Raw genomic sequence first — 24,699 nt, forward strand, 5'->3', positions numbered from 1 at the left:
AATGATTTTGAAAATGCTGAAATATTTTATTTGGCCCTTCTTGGTTCAAAAAGCTATTTGAGCTATTCCCTTCTAAACCGGAGCGAATTTACTATTCGCTCTAATTCATTTCGAGTCAAAAATAAAAAGCTATTCGCATGCTCTTGAAAAGATGTCACGTGTCTTCAAGGCTGGGCCCTCAGTGCCAATAATTTGCTCTAGTCAACATGGAGTCCTCTTCCATCATTGTCGAGTCGCAGGTTGGAATCGAGTGGTGAGATTTAAAAAACAAAAAGACAACCACAAAAAACAATGCTCATCCCTAAAAGTGTGGGGTTGAAGCATGAATAGATTTAGGCTTCTTGGAAAGCCGAAATGTCCTCTGAGGAAATTATGCATTTCACGGAATCCAGTTTAGACCTCCTGGTCTTCCGCTGCACGCTTATATGGCGTGGCCATGTTTCAGCTGTGGTGGGTGTCCGGCCTTTCTGGTTGGTTGGTTTGTGGGGTTTAACGTCCCCAAGCAACTCAGGCTATGAGAGACGCTGTAGTGGAGGACTCCGGAAATTTAGACCACCTGGGGTTCTTTAACGTGCACCGACATCGCATAGCACACGGGCACCTTGCTTTTCGCCTCCAACGAGAAGCGGTTGCCGAGGCCGGGATTCGATCCCGCGTCCTTGGGAACAGTAATCGAGCGCCGTAACCACTGCGCCACCCCAGTGGGGTTGTCCGGCCTTTCTATCTGTAGTACTAGTAGTGCTCATGAATAGCTAGTGTCTGGCAGGCTTGGTGTAAACGGACTCATTGTGATTCGCAGCGCTATGGTTGAGGCGCCAGCGGACAAGCACCTGAACCCGCTGAAGGTTCTCAGCGAATTGGAGGCCGTCCTGCCCGACGACACCATCCTGGTTGCAGATGGAGGAGATTTTGTCGGCACGGCATCCTACATCCTCAGGTGTGCTGCGTCTTGTGACAGTCTCGCCTGCATGTATCAAAATCCTATTCATGTTTAAAAAAAGAAAGTGGGGGAGGGGGTACTGTAAACTGTACACCCATACATGAAAGTATATGAACATTGTTGTTTTGTATACATTTCTATTATTGAAGAGTCACTGGTGATAAGAACACATGTGCAATGTGACTGATGTAGCAATTTTGCAATTTGTTTGCCCTGCTTATCGCGCTACCATTGTCCCTTGTTTATAAGTCAACTAGTCAAAACTGAGCGAATGTTTAGCAGGCATCCCGCAGGATTCCAGGAACTACAACGTCCTGCAGCAGGCATATATATTTTTCTTTTATGTTCCCAACGCCATCGAAGTTCTGCTGTGGTAAAAGCACCTGTCAATGGCCCGTTAACGTAAATGTAAACGTTTAAACTTAAAAGATATGTGGGTGTTCTTGAAGGGGCACTACACTAACAGATTCAAGTGAAATACAGCTAAATCTCCTTGCATGGTACTAGATGGTGGCAATGTACTCTAGTGCAAGGCTGAGGCCACACAATCCAGTCCAATCCAATCCAGATTGAAGAAGCATAGCCAGCACCCGTGTTGTTTAGCATCTCTGCTAACAGACGGTTTTTAGAAAGGAAGCGATACATTGCTGCCTGCCTGCCTAAATGCAGCCAATTTGAGAAAATTTCCAAAACTTGAGTTGTGATAAGCATCGCAGTCCTGGTCTTGTGTGCCATTCGCATTGTGCTTTCTTTGCAGGCCAAGTGGACCACTGAAATGGTTGGATCCCGGCGCTTTCGGGACGCTGGGCGTTGGAGGTGGCTTTGCCCTTGGTGCAAAGTTGTGCCACCCCGACGCGTTGGTGGTGATCATCTATGGAGACGGTTCGCTTGGCTACTCCATGCTCGAGTTTGACACCTTTGTGCGTCACAAGGTGAGCAGCTTCACCGAAATACCACGCACGTCATGTTACAGTGGCGTTCAGTACCACAGAGGTGAGTGAGTGAGTGAACTTTATTAACTGCTCGGGGATCTTTTTCTTCGCCTCTTCAACCGAGGCTGACGAGCGGTTGGCGCCCCCAGTCCAGGGCACCACTGGCTTTCGCCAGTTTGCGAGCTCTTGTGACCAGGTAGAGCTGAGCCTCCGGGTCAGAGCTGGCCAGCAAAGCCTCCCACTGTCTTTCATTTGGGTTTTCAATTTTTTGTAGTTGATGTGAGCTGCATTCCCATGCTATGTGGTACAGGGTAGGGGTCTTCCCGCACCACGGGCACTCGTCTCTGAATGTCGTGGGATGCATCATGTGTAATATGTGTAAATTATGAAGGTGCCCGTCTGTAGCCGCCTCAGATCTATGGCCTCCTCGTTGCTGAGCTTTTTATGTGGCTCCGGATATACTTTAGTCAAGCCTCTGTAGTACCACAGAGGTACATGTACATGTACCTCTGTGTACCACATGTACATGTTCAGTTGACATGGTTTTGTGAAGTGACGGCAAGGTACTACGGGAAAAGGCCGATGGCATAGCACTTTCTGTTGGCGTTGAGAACTCCAAGCATCCTCAGGGTGGCTTCCCCGCTTCAAAGAAAAAAAAAAACGCACTTGTTTGCAGACCTGTTTGCGGAGAAGTCGATTGTTTGTGACTGAATAAACTTGCTGCCAGTAATGGATTAGGGACACATACTTCATGATATCTCCAACGCCGATGAAGCAAGCATCTACTTCAATTTACGATCGGGCAAGAGTTGGTACGTGAAGGTTAGGCGTGTCATGGCGCCAGAAATACTTACAAAAATTATCTGTATGCTTTTGCTGCAGTGCGGCTGGTTCAGAAAAAAATGAAGCTCGCAGTCATTCATAGTGCTAAGCAGCTCGGATGCTTTTGATTGGCTGGACGTTTGTCTTATGGATGCAAAGCCAATAAAAAGGTATGGATTATTGCGACTTTTCCGCGCATTTCTTAAATTAGCAAATGGCAGCAAAAAACAAAATGTTTTGCTTCTTGTCGATCAGAGCTCTGCCCACCCCAGGCAGGCGATATTTGACAATATCACCATCGCAATCTTGCCTGTGAGCACAAGCCACCTGCAGCCATTGGAAGCTGGAATAATCCTGACTGTAAAACATTAAGGTGCGCTAAGGTTGAGTGAAAAGATGAGAATTTGCAGATTATTTTGCTAGACACCCTTCATTTTCTGATTTCGTCTTAGGACAGTGTGACCTCAACGTAGTCGCAAACTGTTTTCGGAAATGTGGAGCTAGAACATCATCACCTTTCATCACTGATCGACGAAGAATCCCAACAAGGATTTGACTGTTGAGGGCTGGGCGGTGCTGGACATTCAAGCTTGTGCTTCTGTCCATCACTGTGGACGACAACATTGTGACTGCCAGTTGTGGGTCGTTGAAGATTTAATTGTCATCATTTGGCAGCAGTGAAGACGGCGATCCACTGCCATCGATGGAGAAAGCACCAAACGTCTTTTGACGTTTTGCACCGCATTATAAGCGCGGGCAGCGTAAGCAATGAAACTGCAGCGCAGGCTGATGCTTTTCAAGCTGACTGCATCAGCAAAATCGAACCGCAGAAAGCGCGGACATGTTAATACTGACTTTTTCGACCGAAAATAACTTTGCGTTTCGTTTTCATGTTCAACTTGGCTTACTTTGGATCGTAAGAATTCGGAATGATATCTTTCTCAAGGTCTCGAAGAATTTATGCCTTGAAACGTGCACAGTGCAGCCTTGTTTGACACTGGCTTTGGCACTGGTCAGTGATTTACTTGATAAATGCTATCCCCCACTGCATGGCAGTGTAAGAGGAACTGGTGTGTAAATATTTGGATGAAAAAAAAAAAAAAAAGGTGTTAAAGGGGGGGGGGGGGGGGGGAGTTAAGGTTGATTTGCAGGCCATCAGCATCAGTAATTTTGAATGCATGTGTCCTCTATATTTTTTCTCCAACTGCAGATTCCAGTCGTAGCTGTGGTTGGCAATGACGCATGCTGGATGCAGATCTCCCGGGAGCAAGTCAAAATGTTCAAGAGCAACGTCGCTTGTGGACTTAGTGTGAGTAGAATTTGCATGCTGTCAGCATTTATACTTATTTATTTAGCTGTTAACTGACTTATCTAGGATAGGGTAACATGAAACAAGTAAAAAAAAATTTAATAATACATATACTTAGTAAAATAGAGCTCAACGTGAGCATTTAAAAGCTACTCTTTAGAGAACTACTGTAGGGTTTAATCATTGATGTAATCCTGCATTTTTTAATTAACTACAGAGGCAGGAAGCCTGTTCCAATCACAATCACCAAGTTAGTGAAGGCAACCAAGAAGAAATGAAAATAATGTTGCCCGGCCCATACCGCCTGAAGCACTACGGGCTGATCACGGTCACCAATGGATTTGGGGAAATAAGATGCCTTAAATGTAAGATCTCCGCACTCGGGTTCAGTAAAGATCAGGTTTACTTCTGTCTTGTTGGCCTTGCACACGGAGCAAGAAACCATTTAGGAGGTGAAGCTCCCGTCAGCGCGAGCGCGGGCAACCAGATAAGGTCACAATTCTAGCGCCGACAGCACTGAGCATGACGCGGCCGTATGCAGTTGCGGCGGCATGCGCGTCGTAGAAGCTGCAGCGAAAAAAAAATGCAGCGCCTGGGCAGGTGGCTCTGGCGCGATCTTCGGCATTGCACGCTCAAAGTAGACGACAAGCAGACGACACGGGTGTTTGCTGCAGCGGGCACGCCATAACGTTGTATTTGTGCGCCAAACAGCAACAGTTCTTGTCGGCGTCTGTTCGAGGGCCGTAATACTAATAGCATAGTGCGGCCTCCTTCGGAATTTGCTGGACTAAGATGGGACGCAGGTGTTTTGTTCAAAATTGCAAAAGCGGTTACAAGTGTTGCAGGGAGAAGGTGAGCATCTTCAAGGCACTGAATGATCCTGAGTGCAAGCATGGGCTGCGGCAATTCCTGGGGGCGGCCGTCAGCTCACATCGAGAGATTACGTCTGCGAGAAGCATTTAACGAGCAAGATGATCAGGCGTGATAAGTACTATGATGAGCTTGGAGGTGAGGTAATCCTTGACCACCAGAAGAAACATGGACTGGTTGCCTTGGCAACCGAAATGGCGGTAATTTCTTTCCACGCGGACAGGCGCCGCCAGCATGATAGTGGCGCCGTGGGCTTGTGACCTTTTCTGGTCGCCGCAGACAGTGGAGTTTCCACTCCTAAAGGTTTCTTGCTCCAAGGCCTTGCAGCGTTAGAATTGTTACAGGGGGCCAGACTCTATAGATTTGTGTTTGCTGTGTCGTGAAGAAGTTTTTATCTATTTCAAACCAAGCGCTCAAGAAGTGAAAATGTTGCAAGTACTTATTTGGGAATGAAGGATGTGAAGCTAGATCAGTTGCATGTAAAGCATAATGCTTTTCTCTGAACGGCTTGAAACTTGCTATAATTAGTAACAACTTCCTAATCAGCAAACTAGGGCAACGCTACAATGAGCATCATTATAGATAATGCAGGTTAGGTTTTTAAAGAACCACAGCTTCTGCACAAAGTGCTTCCATTTTCGCAAGACCTCTCTCTTGGTCACGTTCTTGTTAACTCTGATGAACTTTTTAATTCACTGCAGTACACAGACTACCACAAGGCAGTGGAAGGGCTTGGCGCCAAGGGTGTCCTCGTGTCGTTGCCAGACAAGGATCGGCTGCAAGAGGTCTTCAGAGAAGCACTAAGGCTCAACAGGGAGGGACAAAGTGTGCTTCTCAACTGTCTCATCGGGAAGACTTCCTTTAGGGAAGGCAGCATCTCTGTGTGATGTTCAGCACATTTTGTTCCGAACTGCGTAGAGTTTCTGTTACGGTACTGCTGTTTTCCTGTTGCTGTGGTACCGGTATTCACCTGTAGCAGTTTCACATATTGGTTACTACTTACTCTGGGACAGGCTGTTATTGAAATTATTGCACAGCGTATTGCTTTATAGTCACGTGTCTTAGTTTGGGAGAAATTTATATTATATGTTTTGCTCGTTGATCATGCAAAGTGCAGTCTCATGTATTGCTCGTTGATCACGCAAAGAGCAGTCTCATTCCACTCTGGACATAACTAGCTCTGCTGTGTGAATAATGGTCAACCACGTCAAGGTCACCATCACGTGATGGTGCTATGTCATGAAAGAGAGGTGGCGTACCGGCAGCTAAACCTTAGGCGGTTCTCCGGCAAATGTCTTTTATTTTGTATGGAATGGGTTGACAAATGAAGTTGGAGGCAAATAGTTATGCTGAAATAACAGGAGAGCAGGAATGAGATAACACTAGCAGCAACTGTCAGTAAAGAATTCTGGTGAATATATATAATTGCTTAGCAGGTAATGCAGTCCAATTGCACTTACCGCTCTGAGCCTTAAGAATTTTGTTGTAAAGTTTTGAAAAAATATATAGCCGTATTGTTGTGAGCTGGGCGACTGAGCTTTAATGGCACTGCCAACAATGGCCGTGATTACGAAGTCCTCTTTAGCGTAGGGTTCATGAGTTTGAACCATGTGACGGGCAAATTTTTAAAACCACTTCTCTCTGCAGTAAATACTTAGAACAATAATTAGACAGAGCTGTCTTTAGCAATCAGTTAACGTTGCAAGGAAGAGCAAATTTTGAACTGCTGACGACAGTTTTAGTTCATCAGTTTCATGGCACTTTGAAAATGAATATTGGCAACTGAAAACATAAAACTTGCCTGAATGAACAGAAAGTGAAAATCGCCCAAGTTCAGATTATTGCCGGCCAACTGTAGCTGAGATAACAGCGACAGGCATTAATAGCAGCTACAAGCTGAATGTGTATTCTACAGCACCTTTTTCTTTTTTTTTTTTGCAAGTAAGTCACTGCCATACTATTTTTAGGCCATTTGCTCCAAGTATAATGAGAAAAAAAAAGTAGTATTCCAACTCTCATACGATGTACTGCACTGTCGTTACTGACGTTATACATAACCGTAGTGTTACAAACTGTAAAGCTGGAAAATATTGCCGAGACCTGAATGTACAGACGTTTATAAATACAGCTTGTATTTTTTCACAGTTTGTTCCTGTGGTGAATTTCTTTCCTGCTCATTGAACACGAGTGAAAGCAGAGAGCAGCAGGGCCTTTTTTTCTTTTTTTTTTTTGTGACAAAATTAAAACTAGTAGTGCTCAACACTTATTCCCCTGCTGTACTGCTTGCTCATAGACTACAGTATAAGTTAAGAGGTTTTGTTCTTTAGCTATGATTACAATTTTTTTTGTGACAGACAAAATTAGTAGTGGTTGACACATATGAGCTTTGACATTCCCCTGTACTGCAATGTTCATAAACAAGCGAAGCCAGTAGCAATTTAAAAAGCTTTTGTTATTTAGCTATGATTACTAAAGTAGTCATCCCTGTGGCTTTAAATAACTGAAGAGAAAATGCCCAGAATTTGTTTGTCAGCATGTTTGCATAATGTGCAGCAAATCAATATTTTTTTAATGCCTAGCAATTTTAAAAAATAAAAGTTAAAATTCACGACACATATTTATATGACAAACGATTTTACAAAAATCAGTTTTGAAAACTCGTGCAAGGATATTAATAGAGAAATATATTGTAGCGAGAGCTATATTGGCCACAGTCTCGGCATTTCGCTGTGCCTGTCCAAAAGGAAGAACACAGATAACTCGGTAGTTGGTAGAGGCGAACGACAACAGCGAGTTACTAGGACAGAAGGTTCGTTCGAACGTTGTGACAGCGGTGTGCCTTGGAGTTAGACGTAGAGACGATTCCATACCACTAGAAGTCCTCCACACCCGAATGAGAATGGTCAACGATGAGAGGCAAGGGGTGCTCATACGTGAAGTGATTCCCCTATGGCATAAATAAAGCTGAAACCACAGAGTAAACTACTATGTGCAAAAGCTATGTCTTTACTTTCAAGCCGAACCTAAGCGTAGCCATATAGATTGATCTCGCGTAACTCCAGGTTCAACTGCAAGCTAAACCATCAGCTAATTTTTAATTTCACTTTTAATGCCTTAGTAAGGAGTCATGCACATTAAATAATCGCTCTGTTGTCACTGATTACCGAAATGCCGCAGGGATGAGTTGCAGCAGCTCCGTGAAAATTGAAAGCTGAGAAAATCAACTTTGAATCTTTATTAATGCACCTGCTTTGTTTATTGATTCATGTCTGAGAAATGTGGCGTTGCAACTAAAGGAAGCTTCGATCCACTGATTTCTCTTCTTCATGGCGATACTAATGTAGATTGTGTAGTGTTATTGGAAACCTAAGGAATTCATGGTATGCTCAGATCATCAGAAGTGTGATTCAGTTTTAATTTAACTTCTGACTACCATACATTACATATACTTTTAATATTTTACTACAATATTTTGTCACGATAGAGACAAGACCGTGAGGGTTACAGAAAGAAAATTAATTGAGGAATTTAAAATTTGCACTGAACTGACCATTTTTATCTGCTACATCCTACCTTAGCCTCCTTTTTATCGTAAGAAAAAAAAAGACTATGTTTGTGCGAAGGCATTCAAATCACTCACCTGCATCTATCGTGCGGGTGTTCATCAGATACGATTACAGTCATGCAAATGGTTTTTGGGAGATTTTCTTTAATGAGCTTACTGTATTCCGCAGCGAATTGACAGCTCCATCCAGTTTCATGCAGATCCTTTTTGTACAAAAACTGGTATGTGGAATCCTGTATAAAATTTATACTGAACAGTGCAATTCTAGTTTAATTTTATTCGCAAATACCATTCGAGTTCTGAAGTAAAGAAGACACTGTTGCTATGTTTTAATCTTGCTTTGTTTTATTTTTTACTGGTCAGATATTCGATATTCGAAAACATCTTTCTTTCCATAGTCTTATTAGAAAATTGCAATATTTGCACACCCCTAATTAAGGCATTAAACATGTAGTGCTTTCAAAATTAACACCTAGCGTCAATTGTTTAGGGGCTAAATTCATAACGCAATTCATATTTAACAAGTGCTAACTCTTAACAAGCTAGTATAAATAGTAATGGGCCATCATCATCAGATAATATGGCCACAAGTGACGTTGAACAGAATATAACAGCGAATCAATGGATATGACCTGGCCAGTGATGGTGACAGCACCGCCATGATCGACACTGATGAAGAAGCCGAGAAGGTGACATTAGTTAGCGCTGAAAGCACTATGTGTAGTGGCCTGAAGCTCATATCAATACAACGTGAGCCAATGATCATCTGTCATGTGGTCTCTTCCTTTCTGAATCGGGCCTGTATCCACACCCTGTACATGCACAGCAGCTTTCCACGGTTGACCTGCAGCCTTCTGTCCAAGTGGTTCTGTTCCTCTGCAAAGCCACTCTTGGCAAACATCTTCGTCAGCTCGTCTGGAATGGCAGGACAAAATTATTTCCTTCTTTCTTTAAGCTTCTACACTTATTTTTAAGCTTTTACACTTCTTTTTTTTAAACTTCTACACTTAAACTTCTACACATGAAGGCACCTTGGTTGAACTGGTGGTGTTGTTCAACAATTAAGTTAAACAGCTTTTCTTCTCTCTGCATGCATGGATGCCTGCACCAAATCCGTTCTGAAGTGTCCTTTTACGTTGCTTCAGAATTTCGGTGTGAACATGCCTAAATAAGCGCTTGAATTTATTGTGCGAGATGCTATGTGTGAGGCCTGCCTGGGCTTATTCATTACTCGACACCTAGGCTTAGTTTGAAATGCACACGGAACGATCACCTTGCGTGAAGAAGTACACCCTGGTCCCGTCTCCCCGGACGTAAAAGTTGTCCTCTATGCAGCGGCCATTCTTGAACCTGAGTTGCGCCATGTCGTAGCGACCATAGTCCCTGAAGATCACCTTTCCTCCTGGCCTGAGGTACCGCGCCACAGAGTCTATGACATGCTGCATCCTGAAAATAAAACAAACATAATGCAAATTAAAAGCGGTCAATGACCGAAAATTCAGACGCTTGATTTTTCAGACATGCTCGATTATTCGAACTTTTTTGCAGCATTCCAACACGCTCCATACAACTAACGCATACGAGCTAACATATACGCATCGCGACTAACTGCTCGATTTTTCCCATCTCATTCACATTTGCCGCCGCTTCCAATAGCCAAGCCTTCATATAACGTGCATTCCGGAACGCTAATATTTCAGGCTTCAAGGGGGGTCGAATATGTGATTATATAAAGCAAATTTCAAGCCGGAAATATGAGGCCCTTTAAACAGTGCGACGCTTAGCTGCATACGAGCTCGCAGTGGCAGGTTCGATTTCGCGTCTTCACTTCATCTGAGCCAGCGCATTCGCCCGTGAGGTGCCGATGGCAATACAGCCATCGAACGCTGGTTGCTTCCTGTTCTTCGTGTAAACACTGCGCGGCGAGACCGTCGGAAATCAGACAGGGCTACTGACTCTTTCCTCTACCGTCGTGGCAATCAGTTTATGCAAAGCTATTTTTTTTTTCAACAGAATTTTATTTTTTGGACGTTTTCGCGATCCCACGAAAGTCCGAAAATCGGTCGCAAACTGCACAAGTCAAGGGATGAAGCAGCATGGTACAAAGCCGATGACATGACGAAAACCTTCACGATGATATGGAGTGAGCAATGTTTGAGCCATTTAAATGCAACCAAGCCTGCTGCACATGGTAACGAAAATATAGCCAGGTGATTGAATCACAGCCAGCCTTTAACCAAGGTGTAACAACAACACTGCACACACAAGTATTAGGGTGGAGTATTTTCTTCCTTCCTCAGGTCTTGCAGAATTCAATGCTAGCACCTATTACCACTGCCGTAACTACCATTTTACCTCCTTTTTTTTTCCCTCATTGCTTCTTTATACGACCTTTTATTTGCCAATGTTTCAAAACCAAAACATATGCTCGTCTCAGTGGTGAAGATGCTTGACTACTGAACTGTACACCTGGGTCTGGACTGAACCACACCGGCTATGTTTTGAAGGATGCGAAACACACAAGGCGTCTGTGTGCTATGCAATGTCAGTGCATGTTAAAGGTCTCCAGGTGGTTGAAATTATTCCGGAGCCTTCAAGTACGGCACTTCTTTCTCTCTGTTTTTGCTCCCACCTTCCTCCCCTGAAGTGTGGTTCAGGTGTTTGCCGAGAAGTGACAGATATAGTATGCCTTCCCTTTCCTCAAAAACCAATGAAACTCATTTATTTTTTATTTCCCCTCACAGCATCGTGTTCTCACTTTTTGTTTTTTATGTTGGTAAAAAATGTCGCAATTTAATTTTTAACCTATTGAAAGTTTTGAATTAATTTTTGAAAGTGAGCGTATTTCGGTCTCCTCTACCATCTCAGACTTATCACATGATTTCGCAGGAAAACGTACGCTTGCAGTGACCAAACAGGACTTAAAATATCTGCAGAGTTTGCAAGTACTTCAGATAAAAATCAAAGATATAAACCTTGTCTCCCTCTCACCATATATACAGCCAGCACACTGAGGGAGTGATTTTTTCCAAATGTTTTTGTTTCTAGTACTTTTCAAAGATACCGTAGGTTGCCAACTATTTCACTTGTTTAGCCATTAAAAAATGGGCACCATTTTTATCACGAGTAATTTATAAGTCCTTTTAAATTTTCAACATCAGTGTGTGTGTGTGTGTGTATAACTGCTGGCTAACAGTGCAGTTTAAAAGGCTAAACTAAACTTCGAGCATGAAAACCACGAGTGTGTGTCTATGGAGAAAAATACGGCATGGTTTTGGTCCTTACCGGTCGGGGCTGATGGCGCTGAGAACAAAAATGAGCATGACGAAGTCCAAGCTTCGCTCAGGGAATGGGACATCCCACTCTTTCGCCACGTCACAGACAAAAGCGTGACACCGCTTTTCATTGTAATCCTTGTGCTCCTGTGAAATGTTGAGGCAGAAGAGAAGAGCATCACACAAAAAAGTAGCAGAAGTAAATGGTACTGGAGATGCAGTAGAAACCAGGGTTTCAATGCGACAGACTTAAAGGCCTTGCTTCCAGGAAATCTGACTCTGGCTTTGTAAGAAAAGCACCATGAGTATGGCTCTGGCAGGTGGAAGCTGGCAGGTGGTAGATGGCAAGAGCTGCCAACTTTGGGCGCTCATTTGAGAAGGGAATCAAACCCACCGGCACCTTTGGATCCCGAGTTAAGCACACCACTCCTAGGCCACACTAGCCAGTTTTTGAGCCTTGGTTAAACTCGGTTTTGTATCTATGTCGGCCGGTCTTTCACATGATACGGTGGCTTAGAAATGTATGTCAGTGAGATGTGTGAGATAATAATAAGGGCGCAAGTTAAAGATTTAGAGATCAATCAAGTAGCAAAAAGCATGTACAGTCTTTGTCAAAAGTATACAGCCCAAAGGGTTTGCTTGTAAGCCCTGTAGCGAGGCTCCAGGAAACAGTGCTGGAGTACCTAGGCTTGAGAAATGCGAGGAAAAGAATTGTCGTCACCTGCAAGATTTCGAACCCTGGAGATGTGAAATGAGCCCCATTACGGGGCTTAGAAACCAACCCCTCGGGCTGAGTATTTTCGGCATTGACTGCACATAAATGATAATCCACATGGGTTCCATTAATGCTGTCGCGTCATATTTTTAAAGGCGGAGCTTAAGTGTAACCACAATTTTTTCTTCCATTACATAGCTAGTGTACACGGGCAGGCCATCAGGCTAGCTGATAACACCTGTAGGGAGCAAATAAACTTAATTATAAGTTGTTTTAAGAAAACCAATAAAAGCCTCGCTTCCTTGAACCTGTCAGATCAGTGGCAGTGTACTTCAAGACGATTTTATCTCGCAAAAGCTGCCCAGTTCTAACTCCGATGTTTCAAGTATATTTAAATATCTGTTTTTCTTTTCCATAACTAGACGACAGAGAGCAACGGTAGTTTACATACTGCTACTGTAAACAGCAAGAAAAGCTAGCACTTTCAGTAATGCAGAGAGACAAGACATTCTTTCCAAACATCGCATGACATTCAATTAGTTTGGCAGTTCTCCAAGCAAAGGGAATTTCCGACAGTTTTGTGTGCGGAATAATCTTGAGCATGTAAAAAAGAAAAACAAAAAAAAACTGATCTTGATGATTCAGTACACTGGCCCTTTGTTTTTAGCAAGACCACAAAATCTAGCGCATCGGACACGAAATTTGGAGGTCATGGGTTCGGATCCCACCGACAGCATGTGGTTGTTTCCTTCCCCTTTTTAATCAGTTATCTCCGTGATCATATGATTAATTCACATTAATTACTACAAAAAAGAAAAATTATGTTTTTCATGGTGTCGGTGGACGTTGGCTCCCTCACATGTAACAATCTAGTACACATTTGATGACAGTGCTTTATTCATACACCATAATTAAGAATAAATAGTCACAGTTGAAAACAAAATTAGTTGCATGGCTTATATCACTGCAGGACAGAAAGGTGAACATAGTAAAAAAAAAAAGAAAGAAACATATGGAGCACAGAAAGGACAAGACCAGGGATTTCACTCCTCTCAATAGGTGTTTTATTTTGTGTCATTTGCATCAGGTCAGATAAATTACTATTTCGCTAGACAAAACTAGACCTATAAGCACATTTCAGATTGCTCCCTTCCTATGGTAGATGGCATTGGTACCATTTGTGTGCGTGCGGCTTTGTGCTTAAAACGCTCGACAAGCAGCAGGCTACACGTTTACATAGTCCACAAGCCTGATGAATACCATTGAAAGTTGTGCTGGGCAGCAGAATGAACTTTCATAGCTACTACTTTCAAAGGGTAACAAGCTCACACGTCAGAAATAAATGTTTGTCTTTTTCTGCCATATAAACAACACAAAACCACACTGCATCAGTTTCAACACAGAAAATATTTCCTTGAAACCTTCAAAACAGTATTTGTTGTTTTTAGCAGCCGCCGGCATGCGGCCTTATCACTGTGAATCTGGCACGCAAATCAATTCTGTATTCTGTGTTTGTTAATGCTCGATGTCGCGAGATGCACCTTTATCAGTTTCTTTGTCACGCAAGATGCGCCGAGATCTGTCCCGAAAATTCCGACCACTCGCGTATGTTTCTACAATGTTCTAGGTTGTGCTAGTAACTGTTTGCGACGTTATCTAGATGGTTCTAAGCCACCTTTAAACTGTGCGTTGACGTGTGCGACAGGTATTCTTAGTTCGACGATTGACGAGCACGATTGTTGCTATCGCCGCCGCCAAATCCCTTAGTTCTTTTGCAGGCGCAAGTCAGCCCAATAAAAAGTTTCTTCAGTGCAATCACCGACTCTTCATTTGTGTCATCGACCTTATCACCACCACATGACAATATGCTGGTAAAACCCAAACCAACGCAATGTAGAAAGTGCCATACTGGTTGACACCCAAATTCGGCATCTACCTACCTTCAGCACAGAGATGGCTGTTGGTGAGAAGTCGCAGCCGTACACAAACAGCCCAGGATCCCTGTGTGAAAAAAAAAAGAAGAAGCACGTTTCACTCGTCTGGCTTCCAGGTCGCACCGATAAGAGCAGACCGCACCGCTCGGGATGTGGCTGCACAGATTTTAATTTTTGTTCTAAATTTCCATCTTTCAAAACCCTTTGCAGAAACCTGTACTTTGCTACTCACTTAATCTCTAGATAGATAGATAGACAGATTTATTGAAAGGAAAGGCAGAGAGGTTGGCCGGAATGATTAAAATCTGGCCTCCTACTCTGCACTGGGAAAGGGGAGAAGAAAGAAGATCATGACGGGTGACGATGTGGGAGAAAGCATATGAAATATATATACAGGCACGGCAGCTTGCTTTACAAAAGCGATTCAAGTCCAGTGGCGCACAAAAAACGGCAAAGAACCCGGACTGCCATGACACCCTACCCCTTGTCCTGCCACGCGCCCAGCAGCAGTTCCTCCGACAGAGGCCTGTTGTCCAAACGCTTCAAGGAAGCGGCTAGCACACCTCTTTCACATGCATACACTGGGCACACCAATAATATATGGTCCACAGTCTCTGGGATGCCATAAGTTGAACATTCCGAGGAGTCCACCTGTCCAATTAAATCTCTAATCCCTCAATTTGTGCCTCTATTATCTTACACACACTCATTAGCATACAGTCATAAGCTAGCATATTATGTGAAAGACTATTCGAATTAAATATAAAGCTCCTCAAGGTGTAAAAATGTGCCTGCGCGGTGGGTGTAGGAGTGGCATGTCTGACTTGGAGTACAAAAGGTCGCACAGTGTTAAATGCCCTCCCATCTCAAAGAAACCGTTGGCAGATCCTACCAACTTGGTCATCTCGCATTGTCTCATGTCGCCACAGAGCCTGCCAACCAATTGGTGCTCGGCTATGCCACCTGCCAATTACTACTCACCAGAAACATGCTCGAACATAGACAACGCTGATGCCGGATTTTCTGACAAACGGGGCGTTTAACGCTGTCGCGTTAATAAACTTTTTCCCTTGGTGCTAACCGATTTGCAGAACGGACTTTTTGATTGGCCATTTACGTAAAGCAATTCAGCAATCACAGTAATGAAAAACTAACTGACCTATTCACTTCCAGTATGGGAAATACTGTGTTTCCAACGCCGCAGCCAATCTGAAAGTAAGAATAAGTAAAGTGATGAAAAAACTGTGCCACAAACCTTTGTGTTGGCTAGCTACAGAGAAAAAAATGGAATGAACTATTCTTTTAAAATACTACACACTTTTGTTGCTATGCTTTTCAGTTTTCTATGGAGCTCTGGCTTTTGGCTAATTTCAAACATTTGGGGTTCTTTAACATACACTGAAAACTCAGTAAAACTCAGGAATACTAAACAAAAACGTTTGTTTTGAAGGGCGGTAAAATTCAAAAATTTTATGCAGACCCTTTGTTCATCAAACAGTCTGCGCACAACATCTGAAATTTGTCTAGAGTCTCCCATATTGACATCTCTCAAATGAGTAAGAGTGCTTTTGGGACATGAAAATGCACCACTTTTTTCTTCCGCTTCTACAGATGGTATAGGTGGCATACCTCAAGAATTCTTAATGAGGCTGCCTTTCCTGGGTAATCTTCCTCTCTGTCATCCTGTGGAATGACCTTTGCAATGCTGTTCCCAGGAAGGAGCTCTGGAAACTCGACAAACAACCAGTGCCGGTCCTTGAAAAATCGGTTGCTATGGATACCATAAAACTTGTCCCAGTACTGAGCTGCTTCAGCTTCATACTGCTCTGTAAAAAAAGGCAAAAATCACAAAATGATTAAGCACTAGAACTCGTCACACAGAGTGCCAGTCTGCACCTTTCAGGGCGGGTTCCACTTTGGAGACGGAGTTCTCGTCAACCTTTTGCTGGGCTGCTTTGAGCTGCTCTTCAGTCCAGCACACATCGTCCCTGCACAAGAACGTCCATCCATTTAATACAAGACCAAGCAGTACGCTAAACTGATCATCACAAGTTTGACAACTGCAGCAAAGCCTTTCCCATATGTCGAACTAAACTTGTTGGTGCTACACTTGCTTACTTGCATGGAATGTTTAGTCAAAAGCGGTATCATCATGCCCTTGCAGCCACACATGCATGCATATATGTTATTGAAGTACCATAAATATGGACGCAAACTCACTGCAAAGGCGAGGCTTTTCTGCTTCCAAATGTGTACACTCACACCTTACAATATTTAGCATTTCTAAGCCATAGATGCACCGCATCAAAAGGAGTTACAACACCATCGATCAAATTCAAGAGCTGTACTTTTTAATTATTTGCTTTGAGGTGTGGCAGGTTTTGACGGTGAAGTTAATTTTTACAGCACAATGACAGAAACGGAGTGGCGTCCGTGTGACGTGCGATGTCAGTGCACGTTAAAGAACCCCACGTGGTCGAAATTTCCGGAATCCTCCACTACGGCGTCTCTCATAGCCTTAGTCGCTTTGGGACGTTAAACCTCACAAAACCAAACCAAACCAAAAACCACTATAAAACAAGTTTTTTAAATTTTTTAAAATCAAGGTGACTTCAAAGACTGCGATGTTAGCTAGGTCCTGCGCCTTCATTACCCCCAAAGAGACAAACCAGCAAATAAAATGTTTAGCACTTTGCCAAACTCTGTGCCAGCGTCCTCCTAGCTTTTTTTTACGAACGCTATCTTTAAAAAAAGGAAAATAATTCAGTTTTACTTTTCTCATTCCTCAAGCAACGTCTCGAAACTATGGCGTTCGGTGGAAAAATAGAGGGACTACTTAAATGCTAAAACGTCACTGATCGGATCGCGCTTTCTCAGAAATATTTTTCTGTCTTCATTAACGCAGCTGCAAATTTGTGGTTATCGGACACACACGTACAGTCTGTGTCAAAAGTTTAGAGCCTAGGTGGTTTTCTTCCGAGCCACTTCGTGCGGCTTGTAATGCCGCACTTTCATGCATTTTCATGCATTGAAAATGCAATGCATTTTCAGTGTTCCGAATCTCTTGATGGTAAGATTTTTTCTCACCCTCTCCAATGGGAAGGACCTGCATTAATCAGAGCCGATCCTCTGGCACTAATGCTAAATCAGCGCCACTACACGGCTCAGAAGCAGACACCCTGGGATCTACACTTTTGACAAAGGCTGTACTTCTATAATATCTTTTCATATCGTCGGTGCCTAGCACGACTTCGCAGTCAGGTGATGACATATGTTCAACTGGCATACCCGAAACCGATGAAAACGAATCATATACTTGCCAAGCGTTGTGCTCAAAGACGCGGCTGTCGTCGTCCAGATAACGTTGGCCAAACTGGGGTCTTTTGTCACTTTCACTCATTGTGTTTATGTCACCAAAGGTGCATTTCACGGTGGTGCATGTGCGAGATCAACTCGACGTTAGCGTTGCCACGCTTTGATCACCAACACGGTTTCGCAGTCGATAGTAATGGCGCGCCCCGACAACAATGTAATCGTGGCCTGTAATGCGACTATGGTACAAGCACCAAATAAAAATGCAGGTAAACTTTTAGAGACGCGAACGCACAACAGACAAAACCCCTACTTGGCCGTAGGCATCTTACGCACGTCGAGTTGCTAGAAATACATGGAGGCTGCCATTGCTGATGTCGGTGGCGACAGAGCTGACAGAGAGAAATAAAGAAAGCTAGCGGTACGTTTGGACCAAAAATGATTAAATTACCAATTTAAGTAGTTTTTTATTTATGTGTATTAGTTTAAAGAGATAAAAAGTTGTTTTCATGAGAGAATAAGCGAAAAGTGTGGTCATGGGAAAATCGTCTGCTACCTTTCAGTTCGAACTCCCTCCACCCGCTCCACCTACTCACGTACTTATCACTTGTTATGTGATTTGACGCAATGAGCAGGATGTCAATATATTACTCAGGAGCATTAAAATATTTGCAACAATTATTTAATGGAATAGAATGCAAGGTTGCTTTGTCCTTAATTTTTCCAATTTGTGTGTGTAGCCGTTGTGTCGTTCTAAGAGGAGTTAGGGTAAAACGAATGATTGTGATCGATAGAGGATGATATGAGTATGCCACAGAAAAGTTCTGTCGATTCGATAATTAGTTAATTAAGTAGAGCCAAAATGTCAGATTAAAATAAAAAACACGTCGACATTATCCACACGACTAACGACGACGTCCATTGGATGTGGCGACACGCCAAACGGTAGAGGATGTTGTCGGGGAAGGAAAGGCGCTGTATCTAACAGACTTCTGTGAACATCTGAACAGCGCCGTAAGGGAGGGGAGAAAGGTGGGAGGGAAAGTGGAAAGAGAGAAGGGGTACCGTAGTGGAGTGCTGAGTAATTTCGGCCAACTGGTGATCTTTAAAGTACTGACATTGCACAGCACACGGGGCCTCTTTGTTTCACCTCAGTCGAAACGCAGCGGCTTACGGTCGGAGTAAGGGAAGAAAATTTCCGCCGTGCGGCAGCAGCCCTGGCGTTGGTAGTAAAAGCTATACAAGGGGCGCGCAATGTACCATGTGCAGTAGCAACGCTCAGGCTTTCGCAGTCGAATACATCAGCCAGGAACTCCACAAAGAATGTTCAGTTTTCACCGACTCCAAAGCAGCGCTTTAAGGCATGCAAGTGGCGCACTACGCCACGGTTCAAATGAACAACTCATTGCAGAGATCCGCACGCTGCACCACGCCGCAATATCCAAAGGTCACGACATCATCTACCAGTGGTTGCCAGGACATTGTGGCATTGCAGGAAATAACCAGGCGGACGACGCTGCCCGTTCTGCCCACAACGACGGACTTCCAGTCCAAATTCCGTTAAAACATTTTAAGAAATGTGAGTGAAATTACAGCCAATTGAAAATGATATTTCTGTTTCCATACAAAGAAAATCTGTACACCAACCTTTCACCTTTCAACGAAACACATTCACGAAAAAGCTGATCGCCTCTTTTCCAGCCCTTGGTTTGAGGGCAAAAAAATTAGAGTACATATGCCGTGTGTTAATTTCCTATCCCAGGGTGGAAGCGTGGGCGAGTTGGTGATGGTTCGATTGGTGCATAGCGCTAAAAAGACAAGGACACAAGGTCCTGTGTGTCTCGCTGTGTCCTTGTCTTTTTAGCGCTATGCACCAATCTTTCCTATCCCAATTGATTTTTACTTGAATAGTAGATGTGTGCTAAATATGAAGCGAAAAAGATATGAAAATTATGAAAGCGCTGTCCGGAGAGTGGTTAAATAACAATTTTGACCCGAATAAAGATAAATGGTGGCACCACATTGAGTGTCTATGAGCATATAGTGGGCCAAAAGAGAAAAGAGTAACGGTTCTCTGCCACGGCGATATCTTTGGTGTGTCTCGCGGAAAGCCAATGCTATACCGAGGTGTTTATGATGCGGTTCCACCGACGGTAGCTAGTGAGATGGTCGCTAGCTTGCGACTCAGCCCGGACTATCAGCGGCGCATCTCAAATAATAGGTTTGGTTTGTGGGGTTTGGCGTCCCGGGGCGACTCAGGCTGTGAGAGACCCCGTAGTGGAGGACTCCGGAAATTTCGGCCACCTGGGGTTCTTTGACGTGCACTGACATCGCACAGCACACGGGCGCCTTGCTTTTCGCCTCCATCGAAAAGCGGCCACCGAGGCCGGGATTCGATACGAGAGCCGGTACGCAGCGAGCGAGCTTCGCTGTTTGATTGATTTATAAGAAGGGAAAGGCGTGGTAACTCTCTCACTTGTTTTATGTGGACACCTCAACCGCGCCCTTAAGGGAAGGGAGGAACGTGGGAGTTAAAGTGGAAAGAGAGGAAGAGGAGCCATAGTGGAGGGCTACGGATTAATTTCGACCACCTGAGGATCTTTAAAATGCGCTGACATCGCACAGCACACGGACGCCTCTTCGTTTCGCCTCCATCGATACTACACACTTGATCTTAGCTCAAGGAGCCGAGAAGATTAGACACTCCTTTTCAAGAGATGACGAGAAGTTATTTCGACAGTTGCAAGACTTGTATGTTGGCGATACAAGCAGGATACCCCTTCCAGATTACTTAGGGGACGCCAATGATGAGCTTGATGCCCCTATTAACACGGCAGAAGTAAGCGCAGAGATTCTTCGGCTTAGAACCAACACGGCACCGCCCCCCCCCCAAAAAAAAAAAAAAAAAAAACTGATTTATTTATAGGAAGGGAAAGGCGCGGTAACTGTCTCACTTGTTTTCTGTGGACACCGCAACCGCGCCGTAAGGGAAGGGAGGAAGGTGGGAATGAAAGTAGAAAGAGAGAAAGAGGAGCCGTAGTGGAGGGCTACGGAGTAATTTCGACCACCTGGGGATCTTTAACGTGCGCTGACAGATGGTATCACTAATAAAAATTTGGAGGACGCTTAAGCTTCGCCTTCAAGAGTGGAACGCGATAGCGTTATTGCACCTAGTTCGCACCGAACATACCGAGCGAATGAGTGGGCGGTGCGAACGAGGTGCAATAACGCTATCGCGTTCCACTCTTGAAGGCGAAGCTTAAGCGTTAGGGGCGAGTGGCGCGCCACATGTCGGGGCAGCGCCGCACATTACGAGGAGGGGTTCTTCTGTGTTTGCCGCAAGATGGCTCTGCATGTGCGCAGAGCGCAGAAGAAATGTAGCGGAAACGTACTTCGCTACTCGTGTAACTGCGACTTCTGTAAGTAACATGCTCATAATTACCGATATACACCGCAGTATAACGTTCTACGGCACGTTTCTAAGGCAACACAGCATTCACTAGAAGCGCTTTTGTACCGCTTTCAAGCATCGAACTCGTGGCCGAGTGTAGGTTAAAATTTCTTCAATTTTACCAGTGGTGGTAAAAATATTTTAATGAAAATGATTAGGAGGTTGTAGCGGCGGTTGGAGTCCTCAGTCCGGAACCCCATTGGCGTAGGCTGCTGTCCGCGCTCTTCCGATGAGTTCTTTTTGAACCCTTGCGTCCGAGCTGGTCAGAGCTGCCTCCCACCCCTCCTGCGTTGGCTGGTTATTAATAGTGACAGTCTGATTTCGCTGGCATGCCCACACCATATGGTATAGGTCCGCCTTCTCCCCGCAGAATTTGCATTGTGAGTCAAATGACTCTGGATCTATTGCGTGTAGTCTGCGTGGATTGTTAAAAGTGTTGGTCTGTAGCTTGCGGAGGTGTATCTCCTCCCCTTTGTCTAGTGTCTTTGCCGGTGGAGGGTAGACCCGGCGAGATAATCTTAAGTGCTGAAGTATTTCGGTGTAAGTTAGCAATGGGATAGGAGGTTCCACGAGATCCGTATTGGGTGCCCGGGGGAGAAATGCTCGGGCTGAGGCGTGTGCGCTCTCGTTCCCTGGGATGCCCTGGTGACCTGGTACCCATACTAAGTGTTTATCCATGGGTTGGTAGCCACGGGTGTAACTATCTTGCAGGATTTTAGCTGCTAGCGGTGCAATCCTGCCCCTGAGGTAATTGCGATATGCTGTCTGTGAATCTGTAAGAATGTATTCTGAGGTAGTGTGTGTCGCAGCTAGGGCAATTGCCACTTCCTCCGCAGCCAGTGTGTCATGGCTGTGTAATATTAGTCCATCCACTGTTTTATCTTGGTGTACTACCGCAACGGCCGCCATTCCCTGTTCAGGACCCGCAGCATCGACATAGAACACGCCCTCGCGCCCGCCGTAGTGCCTTTTTATAGCTTCCGCTCGTGCTTGTCTTCTTGGCTGGTGAAAGTCGGGGTGCATATTCCTCGGTAATGGAGTTCCCTTGAATTGTCCTCTCCATGAGGCTGGGATGTCGCTTTTAGGGTCTAGCTGTTCGGGGCAATTGATGTTCAAATCGTTCAAGACTTGTCGGCCAGTCAGAGTCGTGGAGAGTCGTACCACCTGCGCCGTGAGGTGTGCCTCAATCAGCTCGTCTACCGTGTTGTGGACGCCCAGTCGTAAAAGCCGGTCCGTCGATGTCGTAAGAGGGAGGCCCAGGGCCTTCTTGTAGGCTGTTCTGATTATGACGTCGAGGTTCTTGATGTCAAACTTCTTGAGACGAAGGTAGGGTGCCGCATAGACGATGCGGCTCACGACGAAGGCCTGCACCAGTCGAAGAGTATCTTCTTCGCGCATCCCTGATTTCCGCGTCGTTATTCTGGCGATCATCCTGCCGACTTGCTCGCTCACGAGGCGGAGTTTCTGGATGGCGAGGTGGTTGTTGCCCTTGTTATTGATGCATAGACCCAGTATCTTAACGGTCTGAACTTCCTTTATGGGTGAGTTGTCAACGTGGATGTCGATCGTGGCCTGATTTTTGTGCTGGCGGAAGACTAGGAGTTCACATTTTTCGGGAGAGCAGGTTAGTCCACACGCTCGTGCATAATTCTGAACTGTTGTTGCCGCTGTTTGTAGTTGTTCTTCCATCATTCCCATACTACCCCTAGTTGTCCAGATGGTTATATCGTCAGCGTACAGGGCGTGTCGTATGCCCTGTATCTGATTTAGAAGAGGTGGAAGATTGCGGAGTGCAATATTGAACAGAAGTGGGGATAATACTGCCCCTTGCGGAGTGCCTCTCGTGCCCATCTTCACTTGCGTTGTTTGTTTAGTGCCGATGCTGATGTTGACTGTTCTGTCTTTAAGGAAATCATAGATGTATGAGTAGACTCGCTGGCCACAGTTGGTGGTCTGGAGATTTTGGAGGATTGTGGAATGTTTGACATTGTCAAACGCTCCTTTGAGGTCGAGGGATAGAAGTGCTCGGTCACTGTTTCTGCGTGCTGGATCAATGACTTCGCGTTTGAGTTGCAGAAGCACATCATGGGTGGACAGATGTGCTCTGAATCCAAACATCGTGTGTGGCAGTAGCTCGTTGTTCTCTAGATAGTTGGAGAGACGTGCGTGGACTGCCTTTTCCATGAGTTTGCCTGCGCACGACGTGAGGGATATGGGGCGTAGGTTTTCAATGCTGATTTTCTTGCCGGGTTTGGGGATAAAGTGTACATTGGCTGTTTTCCATGCCTGTGGAATGGTGCCGATGCGCCAGCATTCGTTAACGTAATCCGTAAGTTGCTGCAGTGCCTCCGTGCCGAGGTTGGTTAGAAGTCCGACCGTAATTTTGTCTTGTCCCGGGGCTGTACCTCGGCGCATATCTGCTAGTGCTGCTATGATTTCTTCTAAAGTGAAGTCTTTATCTAGGTCTTCGTTCGGTTCCCCCCGGTATTCTGGATTTGAGGGTTCTGCGTCTCTCGAAGTGCAGATATAGCGACGCGTGAGTTCATCCATGAGTTCATCATCCGTGCCTTGAAAGTTGTGTAAGGCTCGATGCAAATTTCTACGTTGTTCACTCTTCGATTTCGGTGGATCAATTAGGCATCGGAGAAGGTTCCACGTAGTCTTGCTGTCTAGGCGACCTTTGAGGGATTCGCACCTTTTTAGCCAATTGGTGCGAGCGAGGTCCCATGCGTATTGGTCTGCTTGAGTAGTTAGCTTCGCTATTCGAATTCTGAGTTTTCGATTGTGCCTTTGTTTCTTCCACCGTTTTATGAGACTACGCCTAGCTTCCCAAAGGTGTAGAAGATGGTTGTCAACAGCTGGGTGGTCCTCCGTGGTGGCAAGGGTTTTTGTGAGGTTTTCTTTAAGGTCGAGAATAGATGCCGCCCACTCTTCGTAACTAGTTATTTGTTCCGATGTAACTAGTTTAGTATCCTTCCTGAATTTCTCCCAGTCTGTCATTCTGGCTTGCCCACGAGGTTTGCTGTGCTTGTTGCTTTCAAAGATGGTCTGCAGCATGTAGTGATCGCTGCCTAAGGTCTCTCCCGTATTGAGCCACTCATAGTTGCGGGCGTTGCGGACGAGCGTCAGGTCGGGGGAGGTATCCCGAGTTATGCTGGTACCGACTCGAGTCGGATGCTGCGGGTCAGTAAGTAAGGTGAGTGCCATGTCAGCGATGGCGGAAGCTAGTTTCCTGCCTTTAGTGTCTTCCTTTGGATATCCCCATAATGGGCTAGAAGCGTTAAAGTCGCCGACTATAGCTAGGGGAGCTGTGTGAGCTTCTCTTAGTGCTTTGATAAAGATAGCGTCAAAGGCTGCGCGGCGCTGTTTGGGGCGACTATATATATTGAGTATATAGGTGCCCTTGCTGTTACGGTGTTGTGGTAGCAACTTTATGAAGGTATATTCAATGTCGCTGTGTAGGTCAAGGTCTACAGTGGTTGCTGTGCATGATTTGTGGACCAAAATACATGTCGAGGGGTTTGTTTGATGTGTTGAGTATCCTCTGATCTTAGCCTCCATGTCATCCAGAACT

At 44.9% G+C, this 24,699-nt stretch overlaps 2 protein-coding genes across 3 annotated transcripts in view; one reads left to right on the forward strand and one right to left on the reverse strand.

The window, feature by feature from the left end:
* Positions 1-6,810, forward strand: part of LOC146182432 (2-hydroxyacyl-CoA lyase 2-like) — a 19,890-nt gene extending 13,080 nt beyond the window's left edge. For both annotated transcript variants that reach the window (XM_084577531.1, XM_084577532.1), the window contains 4 exons: positions 800-937; positions 1,698-1,872; positions 3,905-4,003; positions 5,575-6,810. In XM_084577531.1, the coding sequence (XP_084433657.1) occupies positions 800-937; positions 1,698-1,872; positions 3,905-4,003; positions 5,575-5,760 (598 nt within the window). In that variant the 3' untranslated portion in view covers positions 5,761-6,810. The remainder of the gene's footprint in view (positions 1-799; positions 938-1,697; positions 1,873-3,904; positions 4,004-5,574) is intronic.
* Positions 6,790-18,056, reverse strand: Mettl2 (methyltransferase-like protein). The gene is made up of 8 exons (XM_084577533.1): positions 17,683-18,056; positions 16,259-16,350; positions 15,992-16,188; positions 15,522-15,571; positions 14,369-14,429; positions 11,724-11,860; positions 9,712-9,884; positions 6,790-9,353 (listed from the first exon to the last, which is right to left on the reverse strand). The coding sequence occupies exons 1-8, from the start codon at positions 17,760-17,762 to the stop codon at positions 9,208-9,210; spliced, it is 936 nt and encodes a 311-aa protein (XP_084433659.1). The 5' UTR covers positions 17,763-18,056; the 3' UTR covers positions 6,790-9,207.
* Positions 18,057-24,699: the final 6,643 nt, after the last annotated feature.

Source organism: Amblyomma maculatum, chromosome 8 (assembly GCF_055883805.1).
Source record: "Amblyomma maculatum isolate TAMU_Amacu chromosome 8, ASM5588380v1, whole genome shotgun sequence".
In the NCBI taxonomy this organism is placed as follows: domain Eukaryota; kingdom Metazoa; phylum Arthropoda; class Arachnida; order Ixodida; family Ixodidae; genus Amblyomma; species Amblyomma maculatum.

Coding starts and splice junctions, on each gene's coding strand:
- Mettl2 (XM_084577533.1), bottom strand. CDS start 17,762: ATGAGTGAAAGTGACAAAAGACCCCAGTTTGGCCAACGTTATCTGGAC. Junction 15,572..15,991: donor CCTCATTAAGAATTCTTGAG/GTATGCCACCTA, acceptor TCTTACTTTCAG/ATTGGCTGCGGCGTTGGAAA. Junction 9,885..11,723: donor AGCGCCATCAGCCCCGACCG/GTAAGGACCAAA, acceptor TTTTATTTTCAG/GATGCAGCATGTCATAGACT.